Source organism: Delphinapterus leucas, chromosome 10 (genome assembly GCF_059928025.1).
Source record: "Delphinapterus leucas isolate spDelLeu-1000000601 "Yukka" chromosome 10, BTC_Dleu_Yukka2, whole genome shotgun sequence".
Taxonomy (NCBI): Eukaryota; Metazoa; Chordata; class Mammalia; order Artiodactyla; family Monodontidae; genus Delphinapterus; species Delphinapterus leucas.
The window spans coordinates 101,783,825-101,805,197 of record NC_143138.1 but is presented as its reverse complement, the minus strand read 5'-3'; the positions used below and the strand labels follow the sequence as shown (position 1 = coordinate 101,805,197).

The 21,373-nt window shown below is 54.7% G+C and overlaps 1 protein-coding gene across 1 annotated transcript; it reads right to left on the bottom strand.

The window, feature by feature from the left end:
• Positions 1-249: 249 nt before the first annotated feature.
• Positions 250-19,807, bottom strand: LOC111168811 (protein Wnt-7a). The gene is made up of 3 exons (XM_089919895.1): positions 18,725-19,807; positions 1,194-1,465; positions 250-285 (listed from the first exon to the last, which is right to left on the bottom strand). The coding sequence occupies exons 1-3, from the start codon at positions 18,819-18,821 to the stop codon at positions 250-252; spliced, it is 405 nt and encodes a 134-aa protein (XP_089776021.1). The 5' UTR covers positions 18,822-19,807.
• Between the last annotated feature and the right edge of the window lie 1,566 nt (positions 19,808-21,373).

Sequence of the window (21,373 nt, the reverse complement as noted above, 5' to 3'; positions counted from 1 at the left end):
CACAGGGACGCTGTGAGAAGCACAGGGAACTCAGCTTGTCCTGTTTCATGCACAGGACTGAGCGAGAAGACTGCTGGCCCACGGACATGTTCTAGCCAAACCAGGTCAGCTGGCACCCAAATGGGCAGCTCGAGGCCCACCTTTAGCCAGCATGTGTGTGTTTGAGCTCCTATAGTAATCCTCTTTCTTTTTTCCTTTTTCTACATTTTTTAAGAGTCACTGGTGACGACCAATTTTAAATGCCAACGCCTAAAAAATGAAGTGCTTGTGCATGAAAATCTGGGTCTAAAACCAGAGGATGAGGCCACCCTGGGCCGGCATTCCCGCACAGCCTCCACGGGCTGGAGCCAAGCTGGGGGCCCCACGGACGGGGTCTGTGTTCCTTGGTCTCTACAGCCCTGGGCACGGTTTCCCCCATTCTCTTCACCGCTGCTCCTGCCTGGCCCCCCCAGTGGTGCCCACACACACCCTGTCACTGCAGTGGTCCGTCCTCCACCCCGGCGGCATGGAGCCCTCCCTCCCTGTCTGGCCTGGCCCATCAGAGCCCCTCCTTGCCCAGTACCTCCGGGGCCTGCGGGTCCTCACACAGGCAGGACCCACCCTCCTGTGACAGCCCCACCCCATAGGCCCTTGCCTCACGGGATAGGGTGTCCATCCCCTTTGTAAGCCAGCCACCTCCATTAGAAACATCCTGGGACAGCCTGGACTCTCTTCTAAGCTGAGCCCAGAATCTAGGAGGATCTGAGGAGGCGGTGAAGAGGGAATGGTCACCTCCATTATTTTGAGCTCCAGATCTTGGTTAAGGTGACCAAGGATACGTCACCAACCCTGGCATCTGCCCTACAGCAATGACTCCTACCGCACTCACCTCAACCCCTCCCCACAATCAGAGTTCTGTACAGCTGATTTTGTGGGCCCGAGGATGACAGTTCACATCCGTCCCTCTTTCCATCTTGCTGAGTTACATCCAATGTTTAAACAGAGATTCAATTATTCAACCTTGTCGGTAACTGACAAGCGTCATGCCCCACAGAAATCCTGACCAGCAGCAAATCGACAACAGATGCAAGCAGAACGAGGCTACGGGCAGAGCCCTGTGGCCCATCGCCAGAGACCCAACACCAGTTGTTATGAATAAGCCATTTTGCAGCATCTCTGCAAGAGCCGCCCGGCTCCCCTCCCTAGCTGCCTACCTTTCGGCCTGCCTCGTTATTGTGTAAGTTCATGAGAGTCCGGGCATTCTGCTTGATCTCCCGGGCATCCACAAAGACCTTGGCGAAGCCGATGCCGTAGCGGATGTCGGCAGAGCAGCCACCCCACTTCCAGCCCTCGTCCCGGTGGTACTGGCCTTGCTTCTCCTTGTCGCAGCCGCAGTCGCTCAGGTTGCCCTGGGTGCAGGCAGCAGTGATGGCGTGGGCCACGCCGGCTGCGATGATGGCGTAGGTGAAGGCGGCCTCCCGGCTCCCTGCGGGGACAAGAGTGGAAAGGCTGGGCTCAGGTCCAGGGCGTCCTGGGATGGGAAGGGAGGCTGAGCTCACTGTCGGGGCACCACAAAGACTGACTGAGCGCCCGTTCCTCACTCCGGGAAAGCTCCGTCCCAGGCACCCCCATCACGCACATCCCCATTGAATCCCCAGTCACTGAACGCCCTTGGGGAGTCGACGGGGCAACGGAGGAGAGAGGCTGGAGACCAGAAGAGGGACTCCTCTGTGGATGACCACCCACTCCCCCGAGGCTGATGTGGCCATGCCCGCTGCACACACGCACAGCATTCGTGGCACCTGGTGACAAACTGTAAAGCAGCACTCTGACCACCACAGTGCACCCAGGCTCCGGAGCCAGAGGCCTTGGCTGAAACCCCAGAACATCGGTCTGTAGCTCTGTCACCTTCAGCCGCCACCACCCCCTCCCTGTGTCTCAGTCTCGTCGCTGGAAAGTGGGGACACGGCAATAGTTCCTTTCTCACGGGGATGATAAGAGAGTAGAGTTTGTCCATGTGAAGCTCTCAGCGCCCTGCCTGGCTCGTGGCACCTGCCTGACACAGCAGCTCCTGTGCTCGTGGCCTTGCTATCGCTGCTGTGTCACCTGCTGTTTAGAGGTCTGGACCCCCGTGGCCCCCTCACTCGACTGTGAGCATCTCCAGAGAAGGCTGGGACCTGCATCCTCGGGACTCCGACTGACACAGGGCACAAGGGCTGCGGGAGGGGAGAGGGACTGCTCGCGGGCAGGCAGGAGGGACAGGACAGCAAAGGGTCAGTGGGGGCCTGGGGAGCTGCTGAGGTGTCACTTCCCCGCAGGGCTTCCCAGCTACGTGGAGGTGGAGATGGCCCTGATGGGGGGCTGGGAGCCACATGTTAAGAATTTACAAGGGCCCTGCAGGGTGGTGCTGAGCTGTTGAGTGGGGTGGAAGGGTCCTGAGTAGCTGGGGTGCAAGAGTGGGGAGCGGTCACTTAGGCCTGGTGCACATACGCCCTGCCACCCAGCCTCCCGGCCTCCCTGGGTCCCAGAGTGGCACCTCCTGCCGGGATGGAGATGAACCCAGACCCCGTGCCTAGTGTGGGCGCTCAGCGCGTTCGCTCTCGGAGCCAGGGTGGGTGGGGGTCAGGGAAGCAACCTAGAGGAAGAGGCCCCGGGGATGGAGAAGTGTCTCAGGACGTCATCACCCCGACTCAGGTGGACCTTCTCACCCGTGCCTCCTTCACTTCGCAGCCCCTCACCCAGGCTGCTAGGATGCCAGCAACCCGTACGCCGACCCCCGGCCACCGCTTCCCCACCCTGCAGACACGTAGGCCTGTCCACCTGCTGGACCGACGGCTTCACTGTGCCGACGCCTGGCCCTGACATTCCACTGCGGCCCTGTTAATACAGGGGTGCTGGAGCCCATACGCCCGGATTCAATCCCAGCTCTGCCACTGACTGACCGTGACTTGGACCAGTTCCTCCTCCGCCTGAGCCTCAGTCTCCAGGCACCAGCTCACACTACTGAGAATCAAACCCACGAGAAAAGGATACACTGGAGGAACCAGGCGACAGCGAGATTAGACCCTCACAGACATCAGAGAAAGAAGCATCAGGTGCAGAGTATACAGAGAATAAGATGGGGGGGAAATCTCTGTTCCACCACTTTCTAGCTGTGTGACCTTGGGTGAGTCACCTAACTGCTCTGTGCTCCAGTTCCTCCTCTACAAAATAGGATGACAACTGCTCACTTTAATTAGGGAGGTCGAGAGAACTAGAAAGAATTAACAAAGGTAAAGCATTTAGCAAAGGGCCTGGCATGAGATAGTGACCCCAAATATTAGATTTATTACGATTTCTATTGACGATGGTAATAACGGTCCCTTATAAGAAGGCTGTGAGGTATGGAGTAGGAGTTTTCATTTGTTGAAGAAACTGAGGCCAAGAGAAAAGTCTGGTTCACCCAGGCCACCCAACTGGTGGGCAGCAGCGCTGAGCTGCAGTCGTGGCCTCTGGACACCCTGTTCAGACCAAGAACTTTCTCCGGGGAGCAAATGACTGCAAAGCGCAGCGGCCCCACTGGCAGCCTCCGGCAGCTAAAGGGAAACTGTATCCCCTTTATCAGACTCAGAACACAGCAGCAAACTGAGGAAGGGTCGGAGCCTGGCCCGCCACCTGAGACTTGCCCTTCCCCCAGGCTCTTCCCTGGGGGTGGGGCTGGGGACAAGTGTGTGAGGTTCTACCACGCAGCAGGTGGAGGTCCCAGGTATCTCTGAGCCCTCTGAGCAGCGCATGCAATGCAGATGGCTTCTGCTCCTACCCAGGATCCCCCAGCACATCCCAAGGTGGGTGGGAGAAGGGCGGCTGCACCCGGCACACACACAACTCCCGTGAGTTCAAGGTGCACTCCTAGACCAGAGTGAAGTCCCTCATGGGCCATGGCCTTCCCACCCCACCAAGCTGGCCCTCACCTCCACACCCACGGCCCCCGAGAAACAGAGGGACCGTTATTCTTCGCTTCTGAGCTCCCCGGGACCCAGGTACCGGCTGTTGCAGTCCAACGCTTCCAGATGCTAAAGGGTCACTGCTGACCATTGCCATTGACCTTGACCTGGGCCTTGCCCACCAGTGTGAGACTAGGACTGCCCAGTCCCCATACTTCCCCCTCCTCACTGACCACCAGGAAAGCTGCCCTGGGCAGTGGGCTGGCCGTGTAGCTAAGGTCAGGCCTGTCAACCTGTCTAAGCCTCTGTTGCTTCCTCCATGAAATGGGCTTAGCAGCGTCACGGGCTGGTGAGTGGACTGAATCACAGCGCCCGGCATGGGGTACGTGTTCCGTAAACACCAGCCGCTGCTGTGAGCACGATTACCACCAAGTCCGTTTTGCCTCGTTGAGCTCCATGATGCACTGAAGGACACGATAGCCTCACACAGAGGCCAGTGTGTGGGGCTGACCCAGACTCCGGCTGCCCAGCCAGACTCGGGGGGTCCCGAGGGAGCAGGGCCCGTGTCTGTCTGTCTCCCGCTGTTTACAGTCCCCACGATAGTGTGTGACGGATAAATGAATGCGCAGACCTCACTGCCAACCCCACCCCGCCAGAAGCTGGGTGACCCTGGGCAAGTCACTTGGGCCTCTCTGATCCTCCATTTCCGTATCTGTGAATCTCACCCAGCTGGCACCCAGCGGTGGGGGTCCCAGGTATCTGTGAGCCCTGGGACCAGTGCATGCATAAACGGTAGTGAGTATTATAATAATTACAATGGATGGAATTACAGGCCCCCTGAGAGGTACAGAGAGAAACTCCCCCGCTTCAGTTTTCTCCACGGCCCTCCTGCCATTTTAGACTTATTTGTTTGTCGTCTGCTTCTCACACCACAGCCACCACTCCTGCTGCCCCTACAGCATAATGTCCTTGAAGGCAGAGCTTTGTCATGTGCCCTTCGTGTCCCCAGGGCCTGACATGTAGGAGGTGCTCAGTACATATCTGTTAGATGAACAGATGGATAGATAAATGAATGAATGAATGAATGCTCCAAGCAGTGGCCAAAAACCAGGTGAGCTTCATTTAGTGCTTATTACTGGCCAGGCCCCACGCTAGGCGCTTTGGGAAAGTGTTCTGGTCACCTATTTATAGGGAAACCAGCTGACTGAGGTTCAGAGAGGCTCTGACCAGGCAGGTGCAGAGCAGCGAATGGGCTCCACCTGTTCGGCATGACCTCCCCCAGGGCGTCAGGACAGAGTCTGCCCAAGGCCTGGGGTTTCGGGGCTTTTCAGTGCAGGGAGAGGGTAGAAGGAAAGTAACATTTGTTAAGCACCTGCGGGTGTTGCCCAGCAGCCCCGTTCGGTGGCCACCATTCTCCACAGTGTTCCGATGATGAAGCCGGGGCTCTGAGAAGTAAACTGATTCACTGAGGCCACCGACCCAGAAACCAGCCACAACTGGGATTCCAGGCCCAAGCTGGCAGTGTCCTCCCTCGGCCCCTGCTCCAACCACCCTTCCAGCTCCTCGCTGCGTGGCAAAGCCCACGGTTGAGAGAGATTCCTTTGTCTTAAGGCAGCAACCCTGATCAAAATGCCTTTATTTCTGCCATTCAACTGTTACCAGTTAAAACATCAATAAATTTATAGGACGCATTCAAATGGGATGGCCTCCTGAGAACAGGGTTTGATGGCAGAAAGAAGGTAGACGAGCATCCCAGAATCTTACCATCGCAGATTCCTTGCGTGAGAGGCCATCTTAAGCTCCATCCGTCCATGCCTCCTTCGCCCACCCCAGGTAAGCAGCAGTTCCTTATTGCATCTGTGGGCAACTGAGGCTCGAGGAGGTGACTTACAGAGGCAGAGCCAGGATGCAAACCTAGGGGTCACAGGCCTCCAGCCACTGCGGAGGACACCCCCGACCCTGACCACGCTCGGAGCTCCCGGGACAACCCCACTCTCAGCCTGGGGAAGCCCCTCCAGTTGGGCAATTTCCTGAAGCTATTTGTCTCTTACTGGCTGTCTGCGCGGGCAGTTCTAAGGTGTGTCTTATTGCTGCAGAAACAGAAAGAGGTGATGGTCCCAATGGCACACGGTTCATAAGAAGAACAGCAAAGTCATAAAATGCCTACTATTTGCCAGTCTCTTTCCTAAGCACTCAATACAGATCAATCCGCTTCACTCTGGCGACACTATGAGGTGTGGAGCATTTTTATCTCCATTTTACAGATGTGGAAACTGAGGCCCAGAGAGGCGTGTACTCTGACCAGGATTCAACCCTGGTCAGCCTGGTTCCAGAGTCTGACCCTGTCTCCTGCCTTAAGGTTACGACACCCACACCAGTCCTACTGACTCCTGGCCCAGGCTCTTTCCCGACTCTTCCACATGGGGCCAGTAAGCAGAGGACACTGGGCTTGGCTTACTGCCCATCACTGACCATTGCCCCTCCAAGAACAGACCTAGCCCCCTCCTGCCTTGACCACCTACCTCTCCCTCCTGTGCACGAGCAGAGGAAGAACCTCCATCACACCTTGCCTCTCCTCGGCCCCCCTGACCGAGCCACGTGCCCTGTTCCTTCACTCAACAGATATTGCTTGAGCACCTACTATGTGCCAGGCACTGTGCTGGGGGCTGGGGAAACTGAGAGGAGGGATTCAGACATGGCCTTGGCTTCTGAGGGGGCAGAAAGCAAGACACATCACTCACTCAGCGGCAGCGGAGGACTCTGCAGACGCAGGACAGGGAGGTGACGGGAACAGGGACCACCTGGGGTGGGGACTTTTGAGCCGGGAGGAGCCAGCCATGAGGCTCTCTGAGGGGAGAGGGGGCTCCCGGCTGATGGGCAGACCCTGCGGTGGCCCTGACCCGGCCTGGGCAGCGGCGGGAGCAGGTAAGCCCACGGGGGTGGGAGGAAGTGAGGCTGTTGGGGCAGAGGCAGGTCCTGCAAGCCCTCCCATCCTGCCCCAGCACAGGGCCCTCTGTGCCCGGAACCAGAGAAAAGTCTCCCAGAGCCACAGACGTAAGGCCCGTGGGTTCATCCTGGAACAAGAGAGGTTCACAGAGGCCGGGAAACGTGCCCAGGCTCATCAATGACTCAGCAGCGAGACCTGGGGGATTAGGACCAGGGTCTCCTGGCTCCCAGCGTGGAGTCCTGCCCTCACCTCCACCACAGCTTCTTTCACTCTCAATCCACCTGCATCTCCAGGTAACTTTCCACGCAGAAGCTCAGGCGGCCTCAGCTCAGAACTTGGGTAAGATGGAGCCTATTAGTCCCTCCACCCTGCTCCTTACTCAGGGCGGGGTGACCCTGAGCAAGGATGCTGGCTCCCCGGCCTCAGCTTCCCCACCTGTGAAATGGGATCCACCAGGAGGACACGGCCAAGCTGCCCTGAAGACGAAACGAAACCTCTGTGTACAGAGAGGCCCCGTTCCCCAGAAGGTGCTCAGTAAAGACCGTTGTTATCACTGAGATGAACCCGGGGAGCCCGGCTGACGCCCTCCCCACATTCCAGCTCCATAACGACCCCGGCGGGTACAGAGGAAATAAACTGATGTCCAATCCTGCCTGAAAGATTCCATTCCACCGCCCTGTGCAGCCACTGCAAATGGTTTGCACCGGAATATTATCTGGGTGTATTTACAGTATCTTACTGGAAACCACAAAGTGCATTGTATTTTTTTCTATTCTGCTATTTAAAGCCAATGGGTCAGAGGGTGAGCAATCTGCAATGACACCAGCTGAAATACATGATGATTTGGAAAATACACAGACGGAAAAAGGTTGCCTTTGCCAGCCCCATGGCATGACACTCACAGCCCTTCTGGGCTCAGAACGCCACATCTGGCTGTCTTCGAGCAGAGGAACTAGGGGGCCTCTGGATGAAGAGACAGAAGAACGGGGGCTGCAGGGGGCACGTGTCTGGGCAGGGCCTGGCTGATGTAACAGGCCCACAGAGACGGACTCTGGTCTCCCAGCCCCCGCCCTTCTCTCCCACCTCCGCTCTATCCAAGCATCTCTTCCCAGCAAGGAAGACCAGACCGCACTGCTGCCACCCGCCAAGGGTCAACAACCAACTTACAGAAGATTATTCAAACACCTGAGTTTTTTTTTAATACTTGTACAGAGGAGTAAATAGGACCATGAGTGTATTAAAATGTAAGTCAAAGTAGCCATATGATTGACTGATATCATGTAAACTGTATCTTTCTTTTTCTGATTTAATAAAAAAATTTTTACAAAAAAAATGCTCAGGGCATTCCTTCCTTCCTCCAAGCCGTCCTGCCTCCAAGCCTTTCCACACGCCACTCCCTCAGTTGGTAAATGCCCTTCCTCTCCCACGGGCTTGGTGAGAGGCCATGTAGCTCAGGGGTTTCAGAGCAGGGCCCTGGGGGGCCAAGCAAGCCGGGTTGGCAGCCTGGCTCCACTTCCCCGGGGGGAAGGATCAGGGGTGAGCTGACTGACCTCTCAAGGCCTCGGTTTCCTCCTTTGTAAAATGGGAATAATAAAGCACCTGCCTCCTAAAGTCATTAGGAAGATGAAACAAGCCAAGGCACCAGCCACCAAGCCAAGACCACACCTGGAAGGGATCAGTACACAGCAGCTCTTACTAGGCGTGGCATTGGTTAACTGTCTCCATCAAGACACCGCTCGGGGTCCCCTGTCCGAGGGCCTTCCTGACATCCCCTCCTCGGCTTCTGGCTCAGTACCTTTGCCATCCTTACTCTGTGTTAAATTGAAAGATCAATCTCTCCCCACAAGGTCGTGAGGACCCGGATTATTCATCTGGGAAGCCTCGACAGTTGAATGAATGAATGACTGCATGTAAAGGCGTGGGAGTGTGGGACTGTGTGTCAACCATAAGAAAGCTGGCAAGAGAACGTTCTAACAAAAGACTCATCTCAAAGAATGGTGTCAGGAGAGCTAAAACCCAGGATGAACTGAGGCTTGCAAAAAAAAAAAAAAAAAATGCACGCGAGACAAAAAGTCCTTTGTTAGCTGCGTTCTAAGCAAGAATAGGGAAAGAATAGGTCTTTTGCTCCGGCAAGATGGCGTTATTGTTAAGAAATGGCAGAGAGAAAGTGGAGCTGGCCTGCCCCTCACTTCTGTGTCTCTCACCGGAAAGGTCTTCAAATCAACCCTCCAAGCAGTCATCAGCTCACCAGACGTGTGCTCCATCCACCCACCCTGCCCGAGACAGACGAAAAGACGGAGCCACTGTGCGAGGCATACGGATTCTCAGACCTGGGATCCTGGGCCCAGCCGGTCACCCGAGGGAGAGGGGCGAGCTGCTGAAGTGGCCACTCGGGAGGAGAAGCGGTGAAACGGGACAGGAGCAGAAGCCCAGAAATGCATCCAAGTTCCCCGGTTGGTAGACAGAAGAGGGTGGCCCCTAGGGCCTGAATCCTAGGTCATCTGTGCCCTTCCCTGGAAAAATTCCACAGGGGAGTACCAAACAGGAGGTCGTGAGTATGTGAAAAAGAATGCAGCCGTCCCCAGGAGCACACATCAGGAAATCACCATTTCTTTGTTGATAATAATGCTAGACTCAAAGCAAATTTCTATATGTGCTAAGAATTTGATCATCTTCCCACATCCTGTCTCTCCCCAGAGACGAGGGAGAGAGATTCTTCGGACAGCTCCCCTCCCAGGCAAACCCTGTGGGATGGATTTGTCTCCACCACTCTCTCCAGCCTCTTTCTGCCCTCCCTGCCCCCCAGCCTGGAGCCAGTGCCCAGATCACCCTGGATCCCCGGCTCTGGCTGGGCCACACCTGCAAGCCTGCTGCGGCTGCCCATCCCCACCACACCCTTCCTCTCCTGGGCTGTGGCGGCCCATTTTAGGTGACCCTGTAGGCAGCCTTCCACGCTCCAGTCCAGTGCCACCCGTGCCCTCTGCTCTTCTACCAGACCCCTCAGAGCACATTCAGCCCCAACTCTAATGTCTGTCCCCAACAGACGGTGAGCGCCCCGAGAGCAGACCCTGTGGCCAATTCATCAGCCACTTACCACGCTGAAGATTCTAGTAAACATCTGTGGGACCAATGAATGAGTGAATGAATGGGTGGACACACTGTGGGTGGCAGGGGGGTGTCCCATGAGCACTTAACTTACATGAATTCAACCAAATGCACCCGGGGAAAAGTAAATTTAACACACTGTACGTGTGGGAATGTAAGTCGGTGCAGCCTTTATGGAAAAAGAATATGGAGAGTCCTCAAAAAATTAAAAATAGAATTAGCATACAGCAATTCTACTTCTGGGTATTTAGCCAAAGAAAATGAAAATGCTAACTCAAAAATATATTTGCATCCTCGTGTTCACCACAGCACTATTCACAATAGCCAGGACATGGAAACAACCTGAGCCCATCGACAGATGAATGGAGAAAGAAGATGTGATACATACACACACACACACACACACATATGTGTATATATATGTATATACATACATAGAAAAGAAGGAAATCCTGTCATTTGTGACAACATGGATGGACCTTGAGGGCATTATGCTAAGTGAGATAAGCCAGACACAGAAAGACAAATACTGTGTGATCTCATGTATATGTGGAATCTTAAAAAAATTGAACTAAAAAAAATAGTGTATGAACACTTTGGATAGGGTGCATCTTCATTCTATATATTTGGTGCATTACTGCATATATGTTATATACACACGCGAATGTTTTCCTACTTGTATAGAAAACTGCGTATTCTGAATTTTGTGGCTGATTTCAGGGACTTTGCAGAGTGACGCTGACTCGTATAGATCTCATCGTCCACGTCCATATCAGATACTGGAACGTGCCTCCGCTGTGCCCTTGCGGAAGGATGTTGGACTTGGTGGTGGGTAAATATACTTTGGGTGGATTCCTGGTTAGTCCAAAAGCCACAGTACGAGCATGGCCAATCTGTGAGGGTCTCCAGAGCAGTGTTTCCTGGTGTGGGTGCCTTGGAAGAGCAGCTCCACCAGATGGCCAGTGAGTCTGAGGTCAGAGGAGTGTGGACCTCCAGGGAAGCCTCCTCAAGCTGCTCTCTTGTCTGCAGGACTTTTCAGAGCCTTTAATACACTGGCTCTCTCTCAAGCAGGGAGTATAGCTTGCTGAGTTCCCAAATTTATCATCCAGGGAGCCCTCCTTTTTACCCCAGAGCAGCGGGTGGGGGTGGGGAGGGATAGAAACCAGTCCGCTGAACAGACTGGGGAACAGGTCCTCTTGAGTCACGCCATGGAGGGGGGATCTCCCCTAGGCCTTGACCTACTCAACATTTGATCCCATTTGAAGCCAACGCAAATGTGGGAGGAGAGCTAACAGAACGCTGGCCTAACATGGATCAAAATGCTCACATGCAGGAATGAACGATCAGTCTTGTATTTTGGGTCAGAAATGGAAAGCATTCACTCAACAAAGAGAACAGAGCGCTTCCCATGTGTGCGGTACACCCAGACCTGGGGCCACAAGACTAACAAGACCCTGGAGGGCTCAGAGCAGCTGGGCGTGTAGGGTAGAGAGGAGCTGGCCTGCCAGGGGGGCGAGCATCTCTCCATGTGTTTTCTGAGCATCTACTGTGTGCCAGGCCATGGGCCAGGTGCTGGGGGTCACAGAGAGAAGATGACTAACAGGTCCGGGCTCCATGGACTTCCCCACAGCCAGGGACCGATGGCAGACACACACAGCCTTGCAAAAGTATGCAAAGTCACTTCTGGAAGTGGTAAGTGCTATAAAGACAATAGCACAGCATGACCTACAGGGGAGGCTGTCTCGGTCAGATGGTCAAAGGAGGCCTCCGGGAGAAGGTGGCGTCTGGGTGGAGGCCTGCATAATGCTGGGGTGTGCAGGTTACCCACCATCGCTCAGCAGTTTCTCCCTGTGGCCCTTCTGCTCTGACCTCTGCTCCAGAAGGAGCTGGGGCGGGAGTCTGCACCAGTACCTGGGGGTGCACCACATCCACCGAGCCCTTCCGGCTGGAGAGACTCAAGAATAACATAGCTGTGATTTATGGAGCACATCCTGGGTGCCTCGTGGGGTGTAAGTAATCTCAGCTGCCCACACCTGCAAGATGGGTATATTATCATTGCCGTTTGGTCCTGGTCCACAGCCAGGCAATGGGGAAGCTGGGAAGAGAAGCGGCAGGTAACTGCAGGGCTGAACTATAATTCTGGGCGGCACAAATGAGCAAATAAATAGAGGATGTGCCCTGGAGTAGTAAGTGATGAGGAGAAAAACAGGGAAGGTGAGGGGTAGCTGGAGAATGGATGGTCTACACTACACAGGCGGTCCTGGTGAGGGGCTGCCATGTGAGCTGAGGGTGGAAGGATGGGAGAGCACCCAGGCAGAGAGACCAGCTGGGCCAAAGGCCCTGAGGTGGGAAGGACGTAGTCACGTGAGAGGGTGGGAAGAGGGTGGCAGAGCCGGGGTGGAGAGGGGGTCGGGATGCAGGTCATGGAGGTCAGCAAAGCACCAGGGGACGTGTTGGCATTTTATTCTCAGAGCGAGAGGAAGGGTTTTACACAGGGAAACACCGTGGTCACAGCGACCGTGGGGAGACTCTTTGCTGGGTGCCAGGTGGTTGGGGGGGCTACATTAGGGGGCTGATGGAGTTGGGTGACAGGTCTCTGAAGATGGAGATTTGAACAAGGAGGTGATGGGGGACGTGGTGAGAAGTGGACAGACTGGCGGATACACTTTGTAGAATCAAAATGATGAGCTCAGGTTAGAAATGGGACCAATAGCTTCTCCCCTTTCTACTCCACATCTCCCTGCACTAGGAATAAAATCTGGAGCATCCCCAGGTCCTTGAGTTCCTCTTCACAGGAGACAGGCACGTGGGCCTCCTGGAAGGGTGAAGGGACATCCTTTTAGGGCCCTAACCCACCAGGCGCTAGGGTCTTACGTCCTGTGAATGCTGCTGCCACCTGACAAGGTGGGCTGCGTGACTCGGATGTCAGTGCTCGTGTCGCTGCCTCAGGGCCCACCAACAAAACGAGGTTGTCCAACACACGGCGGCCTCAAGAATCTCACGTGTGGCAGGACCACACAAACAAGAACCCCTCCAGCAGCAGGGAACTCGCCGGCCATCCCAGTCTTGCCACAGAACACCCACGTGACTTGGTCAGCCTCCACGTGGCTCTGAGCTGAGCTGTAGGTGGACATGCCTCCTTTCGGGGATGGAGAAGACCCATGAGGTGATGGACCCAGAGGAAGGGCTGCCTCTGCTCCTGGCCCTCACCCACCGATCCTCCACGAAAAGACGAAAGACAGGGGTGTGAAGCCCCATGGGACCCACCCTCCCTGGGGTCCTGCCTGATGCAGCCCTCACTCTTCTACCCGTGACACGACCACACACAACCGGATGGAAAAACAGGCAACGAGCACGAATAGGCAACTCACAGAAGAGTCAACCTGCACGGCCAGTAAACATAGGAAGGGATTTCAACCACATGACTTCTCAGGGAAATGTAAATCAAGAGGACAGTGACAAAGCATTTTACACCCATCCCCCAGGCAAAAATGAAGACGCCTGGGCAATCCCGTGTGTGAGCGAGGCCGAAGGTCAACACTGCCGGCTGGGGGAGTGGCACGTGGCACGGTCACTGCAGAAATCAGGTCCATCCTCATACCCTGTGCCCAGCAATTCCATTCCTCAGCATACACCCCAGAGAAGCACACACGTGGGCCCCGGGAGACGCGCACAGGGAGGCCCGCGGTGGCACTGTGACAGCAGGTGCTCAGAGACAACCCACACGCCCCTCAACCAAGGCATGGGTGCACAGATGGGGGCTATTCACCACAGCTGAAATGAATCAACAACAGCTAAGAAGAACAACACAGATGAGCTTTGTTAATACTGAGGGGAAAGAAGTAAATTCCAAAAGACTGCCTATAGCGTGATGCCTTTTCTCTGTAAAATTAAACACAACTCAAACTAAATAATGTACTTCTGGGGAATATATCAGTAACATAAATTAGACATCAAGATTCAGGATAGAGAAAGTGTGACTTGGGAGGCGGGAGTAGGAGTTGCCTGAGGGACGTTCACAGGGGTGCAAGCTACCGGTCCTTATTCTAATTGTCATGCTGGTGGTGGATTCAAGGGGGAGTTCATTGTTTTATTTATGAAAATGAAAAACCTGGAGTGGGGTGAACACCTTCTTGGGTCCCCAAGGGCCACACTGAGCCTGGTTAGCAGTTGATAAACTTGTCGTGGGGTCACATAAGCCCCGGCGTTTAAGACCCTCGAGAGCCGGCCTGTCACCTCACCTGAGGCTGCAGACCCCCGCTCGCCATCCCCTTAGCAATCACACGTCGTCTTTGTCCTGATGTTCCCTCTGCCTGGGATCCCATTCACTGACCCGTGAAATTCTTCCCACCCTTCAAGACCCAGACCAAGGCCATCTCCACTGGTCCAATCTGCCCTTTCCACCTGGGAATCTCACCTCCGAGCACCCACCACACCCCATATGCTTTTCCCTAAAGTGCAGACCAGGCTGCTCTCAGGCTGCTTGTTATGGGCTGAATTGTGTCCCCCCCCCAGAATTCATATGCCCAGCCCTAACCCTCAGTACATCAGAATGTGTCTGTATCTGGAGGTATGACCCTTAAAGAGGTGATTAAGTTAAAATGAGGCCATTCGGGTGAGCCCTCTTCCAACCTCACTGGTGTCGTTAGAAGAGGAGATTAGGACACACAGAGACATCAGGGCACGTGCACAGAGGAAAGACCAAATGAAGACACAGGAAGAAGGCGACCCTCTACACACCAAGCGTAGGGGCCTCAGAAGAAGCCAACCCTGCCAGCACCTTGATCTTGGACTTCAGCCCCCAGGACTGTGTGTGGAAGTCGCCCCGCCTGCGGTCGGTCCTCATTCCGGCCGCCCGAGCTGCCTGAAAGCCCCACAAACAGTCCCCCTCCCTGGGAGATGGTGCAGGTGTGGCTCCCAGGCCTGGACAACAACAGCCCTATTGTCAGTGGCCCCTGTGATGGTTTGGGATGGACACACGCCCAGAAGTCAGGCCCCAGATCCAATCAGAGTGAGCTCCAGGGCTCTTGCAGGCACTGCCACAGAAAGGTCAGGCTCTTTCCTGCAGGACCTGAGCCTGGAGGTTGACCCCCCCGACAGACACCTTTCTGCCCCAGAGGAAGCTGATGCCAGCTCACGTCCCAGGGCTCCCCAAGTCGGCACACCGACCTTCAGTTCCCGAGGATGCACAATTCCCCTTCCCGCCTGAGGCAGCCTGAATTGGGTTTCGGTTTCCAGCATCCACGAGGGCCTTGCCTGGTCCTGCCCTGGGGCCCTCTCCTCAGATCTAAGCAGTAAAATCCAGAACACTCAGGAGGGGAGACAGAAACATAGGCAGAGTGGGGACCGCACTGGGCGTGAGGAGGTGGAGAACGGTGAGCCTTTGGGTCTCAGCATGGGATGCAGAACCCGTGAAGGGCTGCTGCCCCCCACCAATGTCAATCTCCTCCTTCCTGCTCCATCACAGACCCTTAGCTTATCTCACAGCCACTCGGAATTAAAAGAAAAAGAAAAAGACTACATTTCCCAGCTTCCCTTGCAGCTAGGTGTGTCATGTGACTAGGTCCTGGCCAATGGGAAGTAGGCAGAAGTGTGAGGTGGAGCTTCTGGGAAGTCTCTGCAAAGGCCAGTGATGTGTTCTGCGTCCAGAGTGTGGACTTGATGGCCAGAGTGCCCAAAGACTAGAATCCTGATCCCTCACCCCTACAAGGCAGCCCCAGTTGGCTGGTCATTCCCAGAAAGAGGCAATCCCACGAGGGCAGGGCAGTGTTGAAGAGCCTGGAAAGCGTAAATCTGAGGCTTGCTTCTTGCTGTCCTGGAGCAGGTTGCCTGTTTACACACGCGGAAGCCAAGGCTCAGAGGGGAAGTGACTCCTCAGACTCGCAGGGGTCTCATCTTGACCTCCCCTTCCTCTGCTCCCACTGCCACCACCTGAGAAACCCAGACCAGGGTAACTCCTTCCTAACCAGCCTCCAGATTGGCAGTCTCGCTCTATCCTAGCAGCTCACGGCCAAAACGGGTCTCTACTGCTACCACTTTGCCACCTTCTGCCTGGAAGACTGGACCAGATTCCTCACTCCCACACTTGCCCCTCCGCTCACCAGAGGAAAATCCAAACCCCGGACTTGGCCTGACAGGTGCCACAATGTCTGCCTCCTGGCTCCTTCTCTGACCTCTGAGTCTCTCTGTACTCCAGCCACGCCGGCCTCCGTGCTGTTTGTCAAACCACCAAGCACATTCCTGCCTCAGGGCCTTTGCACCTGCCGTCCCCTCTGTCTTCCCCCAGACACCTCCCTCACAAATCCAGAGGCCTTCCCTGACCACAGAGGCTGAAAGAGCAGCCTCCAGCCACAGAGAGCACTGAAGAAATTTTTGGTGAACGCATGAGTGAGTGAATGAATGAATTCTGTACCCACTCTTTAATGACTCTTCCAGAATTCCCATTAGATTGAATCACATAATGTTGTTATTTTTGTGGGCCTAAAACCACTGACTTGTGGCAATTTCATATAGTGCAACCTTACTTTGGCAGTCATGCCCCTGCTCAAAGTTCCCCGTTATCTCCTACCACCTAGAAATAGAAACTGCGAGCCGTGACCCCACACACCTCCAGGCTCTGGCTCCCACTCCCTTCCAGGTCCCGCAGGCCTGCTGTCTAGCATCGCAATCCCAGGGGTTTTCTTGGCGACTCTGTTTGCTTAAATCCCCTGAGGCCATCCTACCCAAGTCCTCCTCTCAAAGAATGCTCCTTGCCCCAGGCCTCTGCTCCTGCTCAGTGTATACTGGTATTATAAACTGGTGGGGGCTTCCCTGTGGGCGCAGTGGTTAAGAATCTGCCTGCCAATGCAGGGGACACGGGTTCGAGCCCTGGTCTGGGAAGATCCCACATGCCATGGAGCAGCTAAGCCCGAGTGCCACAACTACTGAGCCTGCACTCTAGAGCCTGCGAGCCACAACTACTGAGCCCACGAGCCACAACTACTGAAGCCCGCGTGCCTAGAGCCCATGCTCTGCAACAAGAGACGCCACGACGAGAAGCCCACGCACTGAAACGACAAGTAGCCCCCACTCGCCGCAACTAGAAAAAGACCACGCACAGCAACAAAGACCCAACGCAGCCAAAAATTAATTAATTAATTAATTAAAATAAAAAAATTTTTTTAAATAAATAAATAAATAAACTGGTGGTGCATACTGGCGGTATTCCCCCGCCTCAGCCTGCAACGGATCCCTCAATCCTACAACTCTGGGCAGCTGGGGGCTTCTGGACAGCAGGGACTCCTTCATCCCAGGACTCCCTGCACTGGAGCCCTCCTGTTGCACCCTGGCAGGCATTATCACAATGCCACCAACAGGCTAGCTACTCCAGGACTGCGAGTGATACTGGGATCCGCCCAGTCCTAGGAGAACCTGCCACTCACTTTTTGCTGACCTTGGGCCTCAGTTTCCCCATATGTAACATCTCATACGTCAACAAAGACACAGCTCAAAATAACACCAGAGCCCAGGCCTGGGTCCCAGAAACAGGGGGCATGGGTGTGAGCAGGAGAAGGCAGGAAAACCATAGCAACCACAAGGGAAGGTGTACAGGATGGTGGGAGATGGTACCAGGCAGAAGGAATGCGTGGAGCCGAGGCCCCCAAGCAGGACCCAAACAGTGCCGTGTGCTTGGGAAACAGCATGAGGCTGGGTGGGCAAGGGGGACAGGAAGATGGGAGCGGATGAGGACAGAGGGCAGCGGCGGGCCAGTGAGAAGTTGGGATTTCATTCTGAGGCCAGGGGGAGCCTCCCAAGGAGGTTAAGCAGGGAAATGACAGGATCTGATTTCCACTTACAAAGGACAACCCTGCCGGCAGGAGGGTTTGCGGGATGGCCGGAGGCTGGGAGGTGCCACCTGTGTGACCCGAGGGGGAGCGAGTGAGGGCATGGAGCAGTGGCCAGACTTGGGGTGGATCTTTTCAACATGAACTGGATTTGCTGATGTCGAGGCTGAAGGAGACAGAGAACCCAGGGGTGCCCTGTGAGCAGTCGAGCAGGCTGGGTGAACCACTGCAGCCGAGGGACCTGAGGCAGACCCGACTTTCAGGGAAGTTCACTGCTCGATTCAGCAGTGAGGCTGCAGGGTTTCCGGCCCCCCAGTCCAGACGCATACAAGCGAGAAGACATACAACATGGCCTTCCCCACATCGACCGGGGCCTCCTGGCAACCAACATTGTTCCCGTGCCCTTTCCACCAGGCTTTTACACCATTCCCATAAAACAGGGGTTGGAAATTCAAATGCCCACAGTGGCCAGGCAAGGCAATGCAGAAGGGTGGGGACTGTGGCAGTGAATGGGCTGCCCGGGTTCCACCTAAAGGGCGCTGCGTTCTCAGCTGCGGCCCATTAGTAACTACGTGGGCACAGGTGTAAGCTATCTGTAGCTCTGCCAATTTTTCCAAAGAAGCCAGAAGTCCATATTTTTAGGCGAAACAGATAGTTTCTAAATTTGGGCTTCAATTTAAAAAGCAGTATCAGTGCTGTATCAGCCAGTTAGCATTTGGGCCACTGGCTGCCGGTGTGCAACTCTACTGGGAACAGTCGGTGGTGGATTCCAATTGGAGAGCTGACCCTCATCCGCAGACCTAAATTCAAGCTGTGGCACCTGCAGGATCCCTTATCTAGGGCGTTCTAGCCCGCAGCAGAGAAGGGGGTCCCAGAGCACTCCCGAGGCAATTTGGTCTCCCCATATTTTATAAGGCCCCGCTTGGGGCGTCTGGGTGAGCACATACCCACTTTGAGCTCCTTTCCGAAGACGGTGCGCTCCCCCAGCGCCGAGCAGTTCCAGCGGCCATTGCGGAACTGAAACTGACACTCGTCCAGGCCCATTTGCGAGCCTTCTCCTATGACGATGATGGCGTCGGGCCGGCTCTGGCAGATCGCCCGCTGTCTGGGAGCCAGGCCTGGGATCTTGTTACAGATGATGCTCGCGCCCAGAGCTACCACCGAGGAGAAGCCACTGGAGCAGGGGACACAGAGAGATGGAGCGTTAGGCCAGCAAGGTGGGGGGCACACCTACAGGCCCTCCCTAGGCATCCAGCCCTGCCCTCCCCCTGCTACTGCTCCCAGCACGGGTCTCTCAGCTTTTTTGATACTGCACCCCCAACCCATGTTCACTCATTTATAATTCCCATCGGTACTTGTACCACGTGTATATTCAATACTAGTGAGGCTTAATTTCTTTCTTAGACACAAAGAAACATGATGCGTGTCACAAACATACTGTCAAATGAACTAAGCCAGTTGCCTTTGCATCTATGGGAGAATTCAATTGAGATGAAGTTTAAAATCATGCAAAATGGAACTGCACTGTTTAGGGGTCATCTCTGTGTGGTAAAACTGCAAAGGTAACCACCAAGTTTCACGTAGCGTTTGCCTCTGAAAGGGGGATGGGTGCACAGATGTTGATTAAAGAACAAAAACTGTTCAGACATGTTATATATGGACGACATAATGTATGTATGTATATGTTTTATTTTTTTTAAATCTTTAAAAAGCAACTGTGAATAAAAGTTGTAGTATTTCCTTCCCGCATGGCAATGGAATATGTGTATCCCACTCCAGGTATAACTGGCCTAGAGGACGCTTATGACTATCACAGCAAGGTTCCTGTCTTCCCAACTCATTCACAGGTACGTACTAGGCACCTATCAGGGCACCAGGCTCCCAGGCACCATGCTGGGAGGCAGGCAAGGCCCTAACTTCGAGGGGCTATGGAGGGAGACCATGCAAATGTCTCAAATGAACACAACACAACATTCAATGACATGCACTACAAAGAAAATAAATGAAGATGCTGTGATAACAAGTAGTGGTGGGTCTGGGAGGGAAGGGAGAGGGGCCGCTTTAGCATGAGTGGTCAAGGAGGGCCTCCCTGAGGAGGTAACAGTGCAGCAGAGACCCGAATGGTCAGGAACCAGCCATGGGAAGGTCTGGGGAAGAGTATTCTGGGCAGAGGGAACAGAAGATGCAAAGTCCTGGGAAGGGAACAAGCTTGGGATCGCCAAGGAACAGAAAGAACCCACAGAACCCAATGCAGAAACAGGGCTTGGTGGGGGGGCGGGGTCTGGGGAGAGGAGACCGCTCAGGGCTGATCTATCTCGGTACATCAAGAAGCACTGAAGGGCTGGAAGCAGGTTACTGACAGGATCCCATGCCTCCAGCCCCAGGGGGGAGAGGACTGCAGGGCTCCAGAACAACAGCAGGGAGAGTGGGCAGGCCAGAGGTGGCTTGGCCTGGGTGGCCGCAGATGGAGGCGACCCAGCTCGCTGATGGATGAGGTGGAGCCGATGGGAGGGCTGGGGAAGGGTACAAGGGAAAGAGAGGCGTCAGTGTGGCTCGTGGGTATCTGGCCTGAGGGTGGGCCCATTTCCTAATATCAAGATAACCCCAAAGAGGCTCCAGTGGTAGCCCTGACAATGCAGCTAGCCCTCCCTTTACACAAAGATGGCCCACTTGTCTGGAGCTTCCTTTTGTATAATCCTTCAAAGGTCATCAAGCACCCTTTGAAAGAGAAGACCTCACTCTGGTTATAATAATGAGCTCCCATTTACATGGGCCATGGTCAGCCGCTGGACTAATTGCCTCGTCTTTCCAGTCCAGGCTCAGCTGTGGGAAGTTGTTCTGGAATTGGGATTTCTCAAGGCGAGGGTCCCCTGACCAACACCACAAGAGCTGAGGTGACCCCACTCCTCTCGAAGCACATAACTGCCGCTCCTGCCACACACCAGCCCTCTTCCTGCAGCCCTCTTCCTGCCTCGGGCAGGTGGTCCCTCTCCCTGGAAGCTCTCTCACCCCCTGACCTTCACACGGTTGGCTTCTTGCCATCATCCAAGTGACCTCAAGGGTCCCCTCCCTGACCATCCCACCTAAGGGAACCTGCCTCTCCACCCCATCCCTCCTAACTTTCCATCACAATCTCTGTTTTGTTTACTTAATACTCTTGATTACTCATGGTCTTCTGAAATGTTTTAATGTATGTGTTTGTTTTTAACCTGTGTGCTTGCTTTTTTATCAGCTGTCTTTCTCATTAGACCATCAGCTCCTTGAGGACAGGGAGGCTGTCTGCTGGGCTTGCTAAATGGATTGTGGAGCTTCAAAAATGTCACTGCCTATTACACAGCAGGTGCCCCTAGTTATGCCTTGAATGCATCCGGGAACTTCTGCAGCATCCCTATTATATGCAAATGCAGTATGGCAGGTGCTACCACTAACTCTAGACCAATCGGCCTTTTTTTTTTTTTTTTTGCGGTACGCGGGCCTCTCACTGTTGTGGCCTCTCCCGTTGCGGAGCACAGGCTCCGCGGCCATGGCTCACGGGCCCAGCCGCTCCGCGGCATGTGGGATCTTCCCGGACCGGGGCACGAACCCGTGTCCCCTGC

Bases quoted from the DNA above. Each gene is read 5' to 3' on its own strand.
- LOC111168811 (XM_089919895.1), bottom strand. From the start codon at position 18,821: ATGGGCCTGGACGAGTGTCAGTTTCAGTTCCGCAATGGCCGCTGGAAC. The intron at 1,466-18,724 runs GTATGTGCTCAC...TTGTCCCCGCAG, and splicing joins CGGAAAGGAGCTCAAAGTGG to GGAGCCGGGAGGCCGCCTTC. The intron at 286-1,193 runs GTAGGCAGCTAG...CTCTGGTTTTAG, and splicing joins ATAACGAGGCAGGCCGAAAG to ACCCAGATTTTCATGCACAA.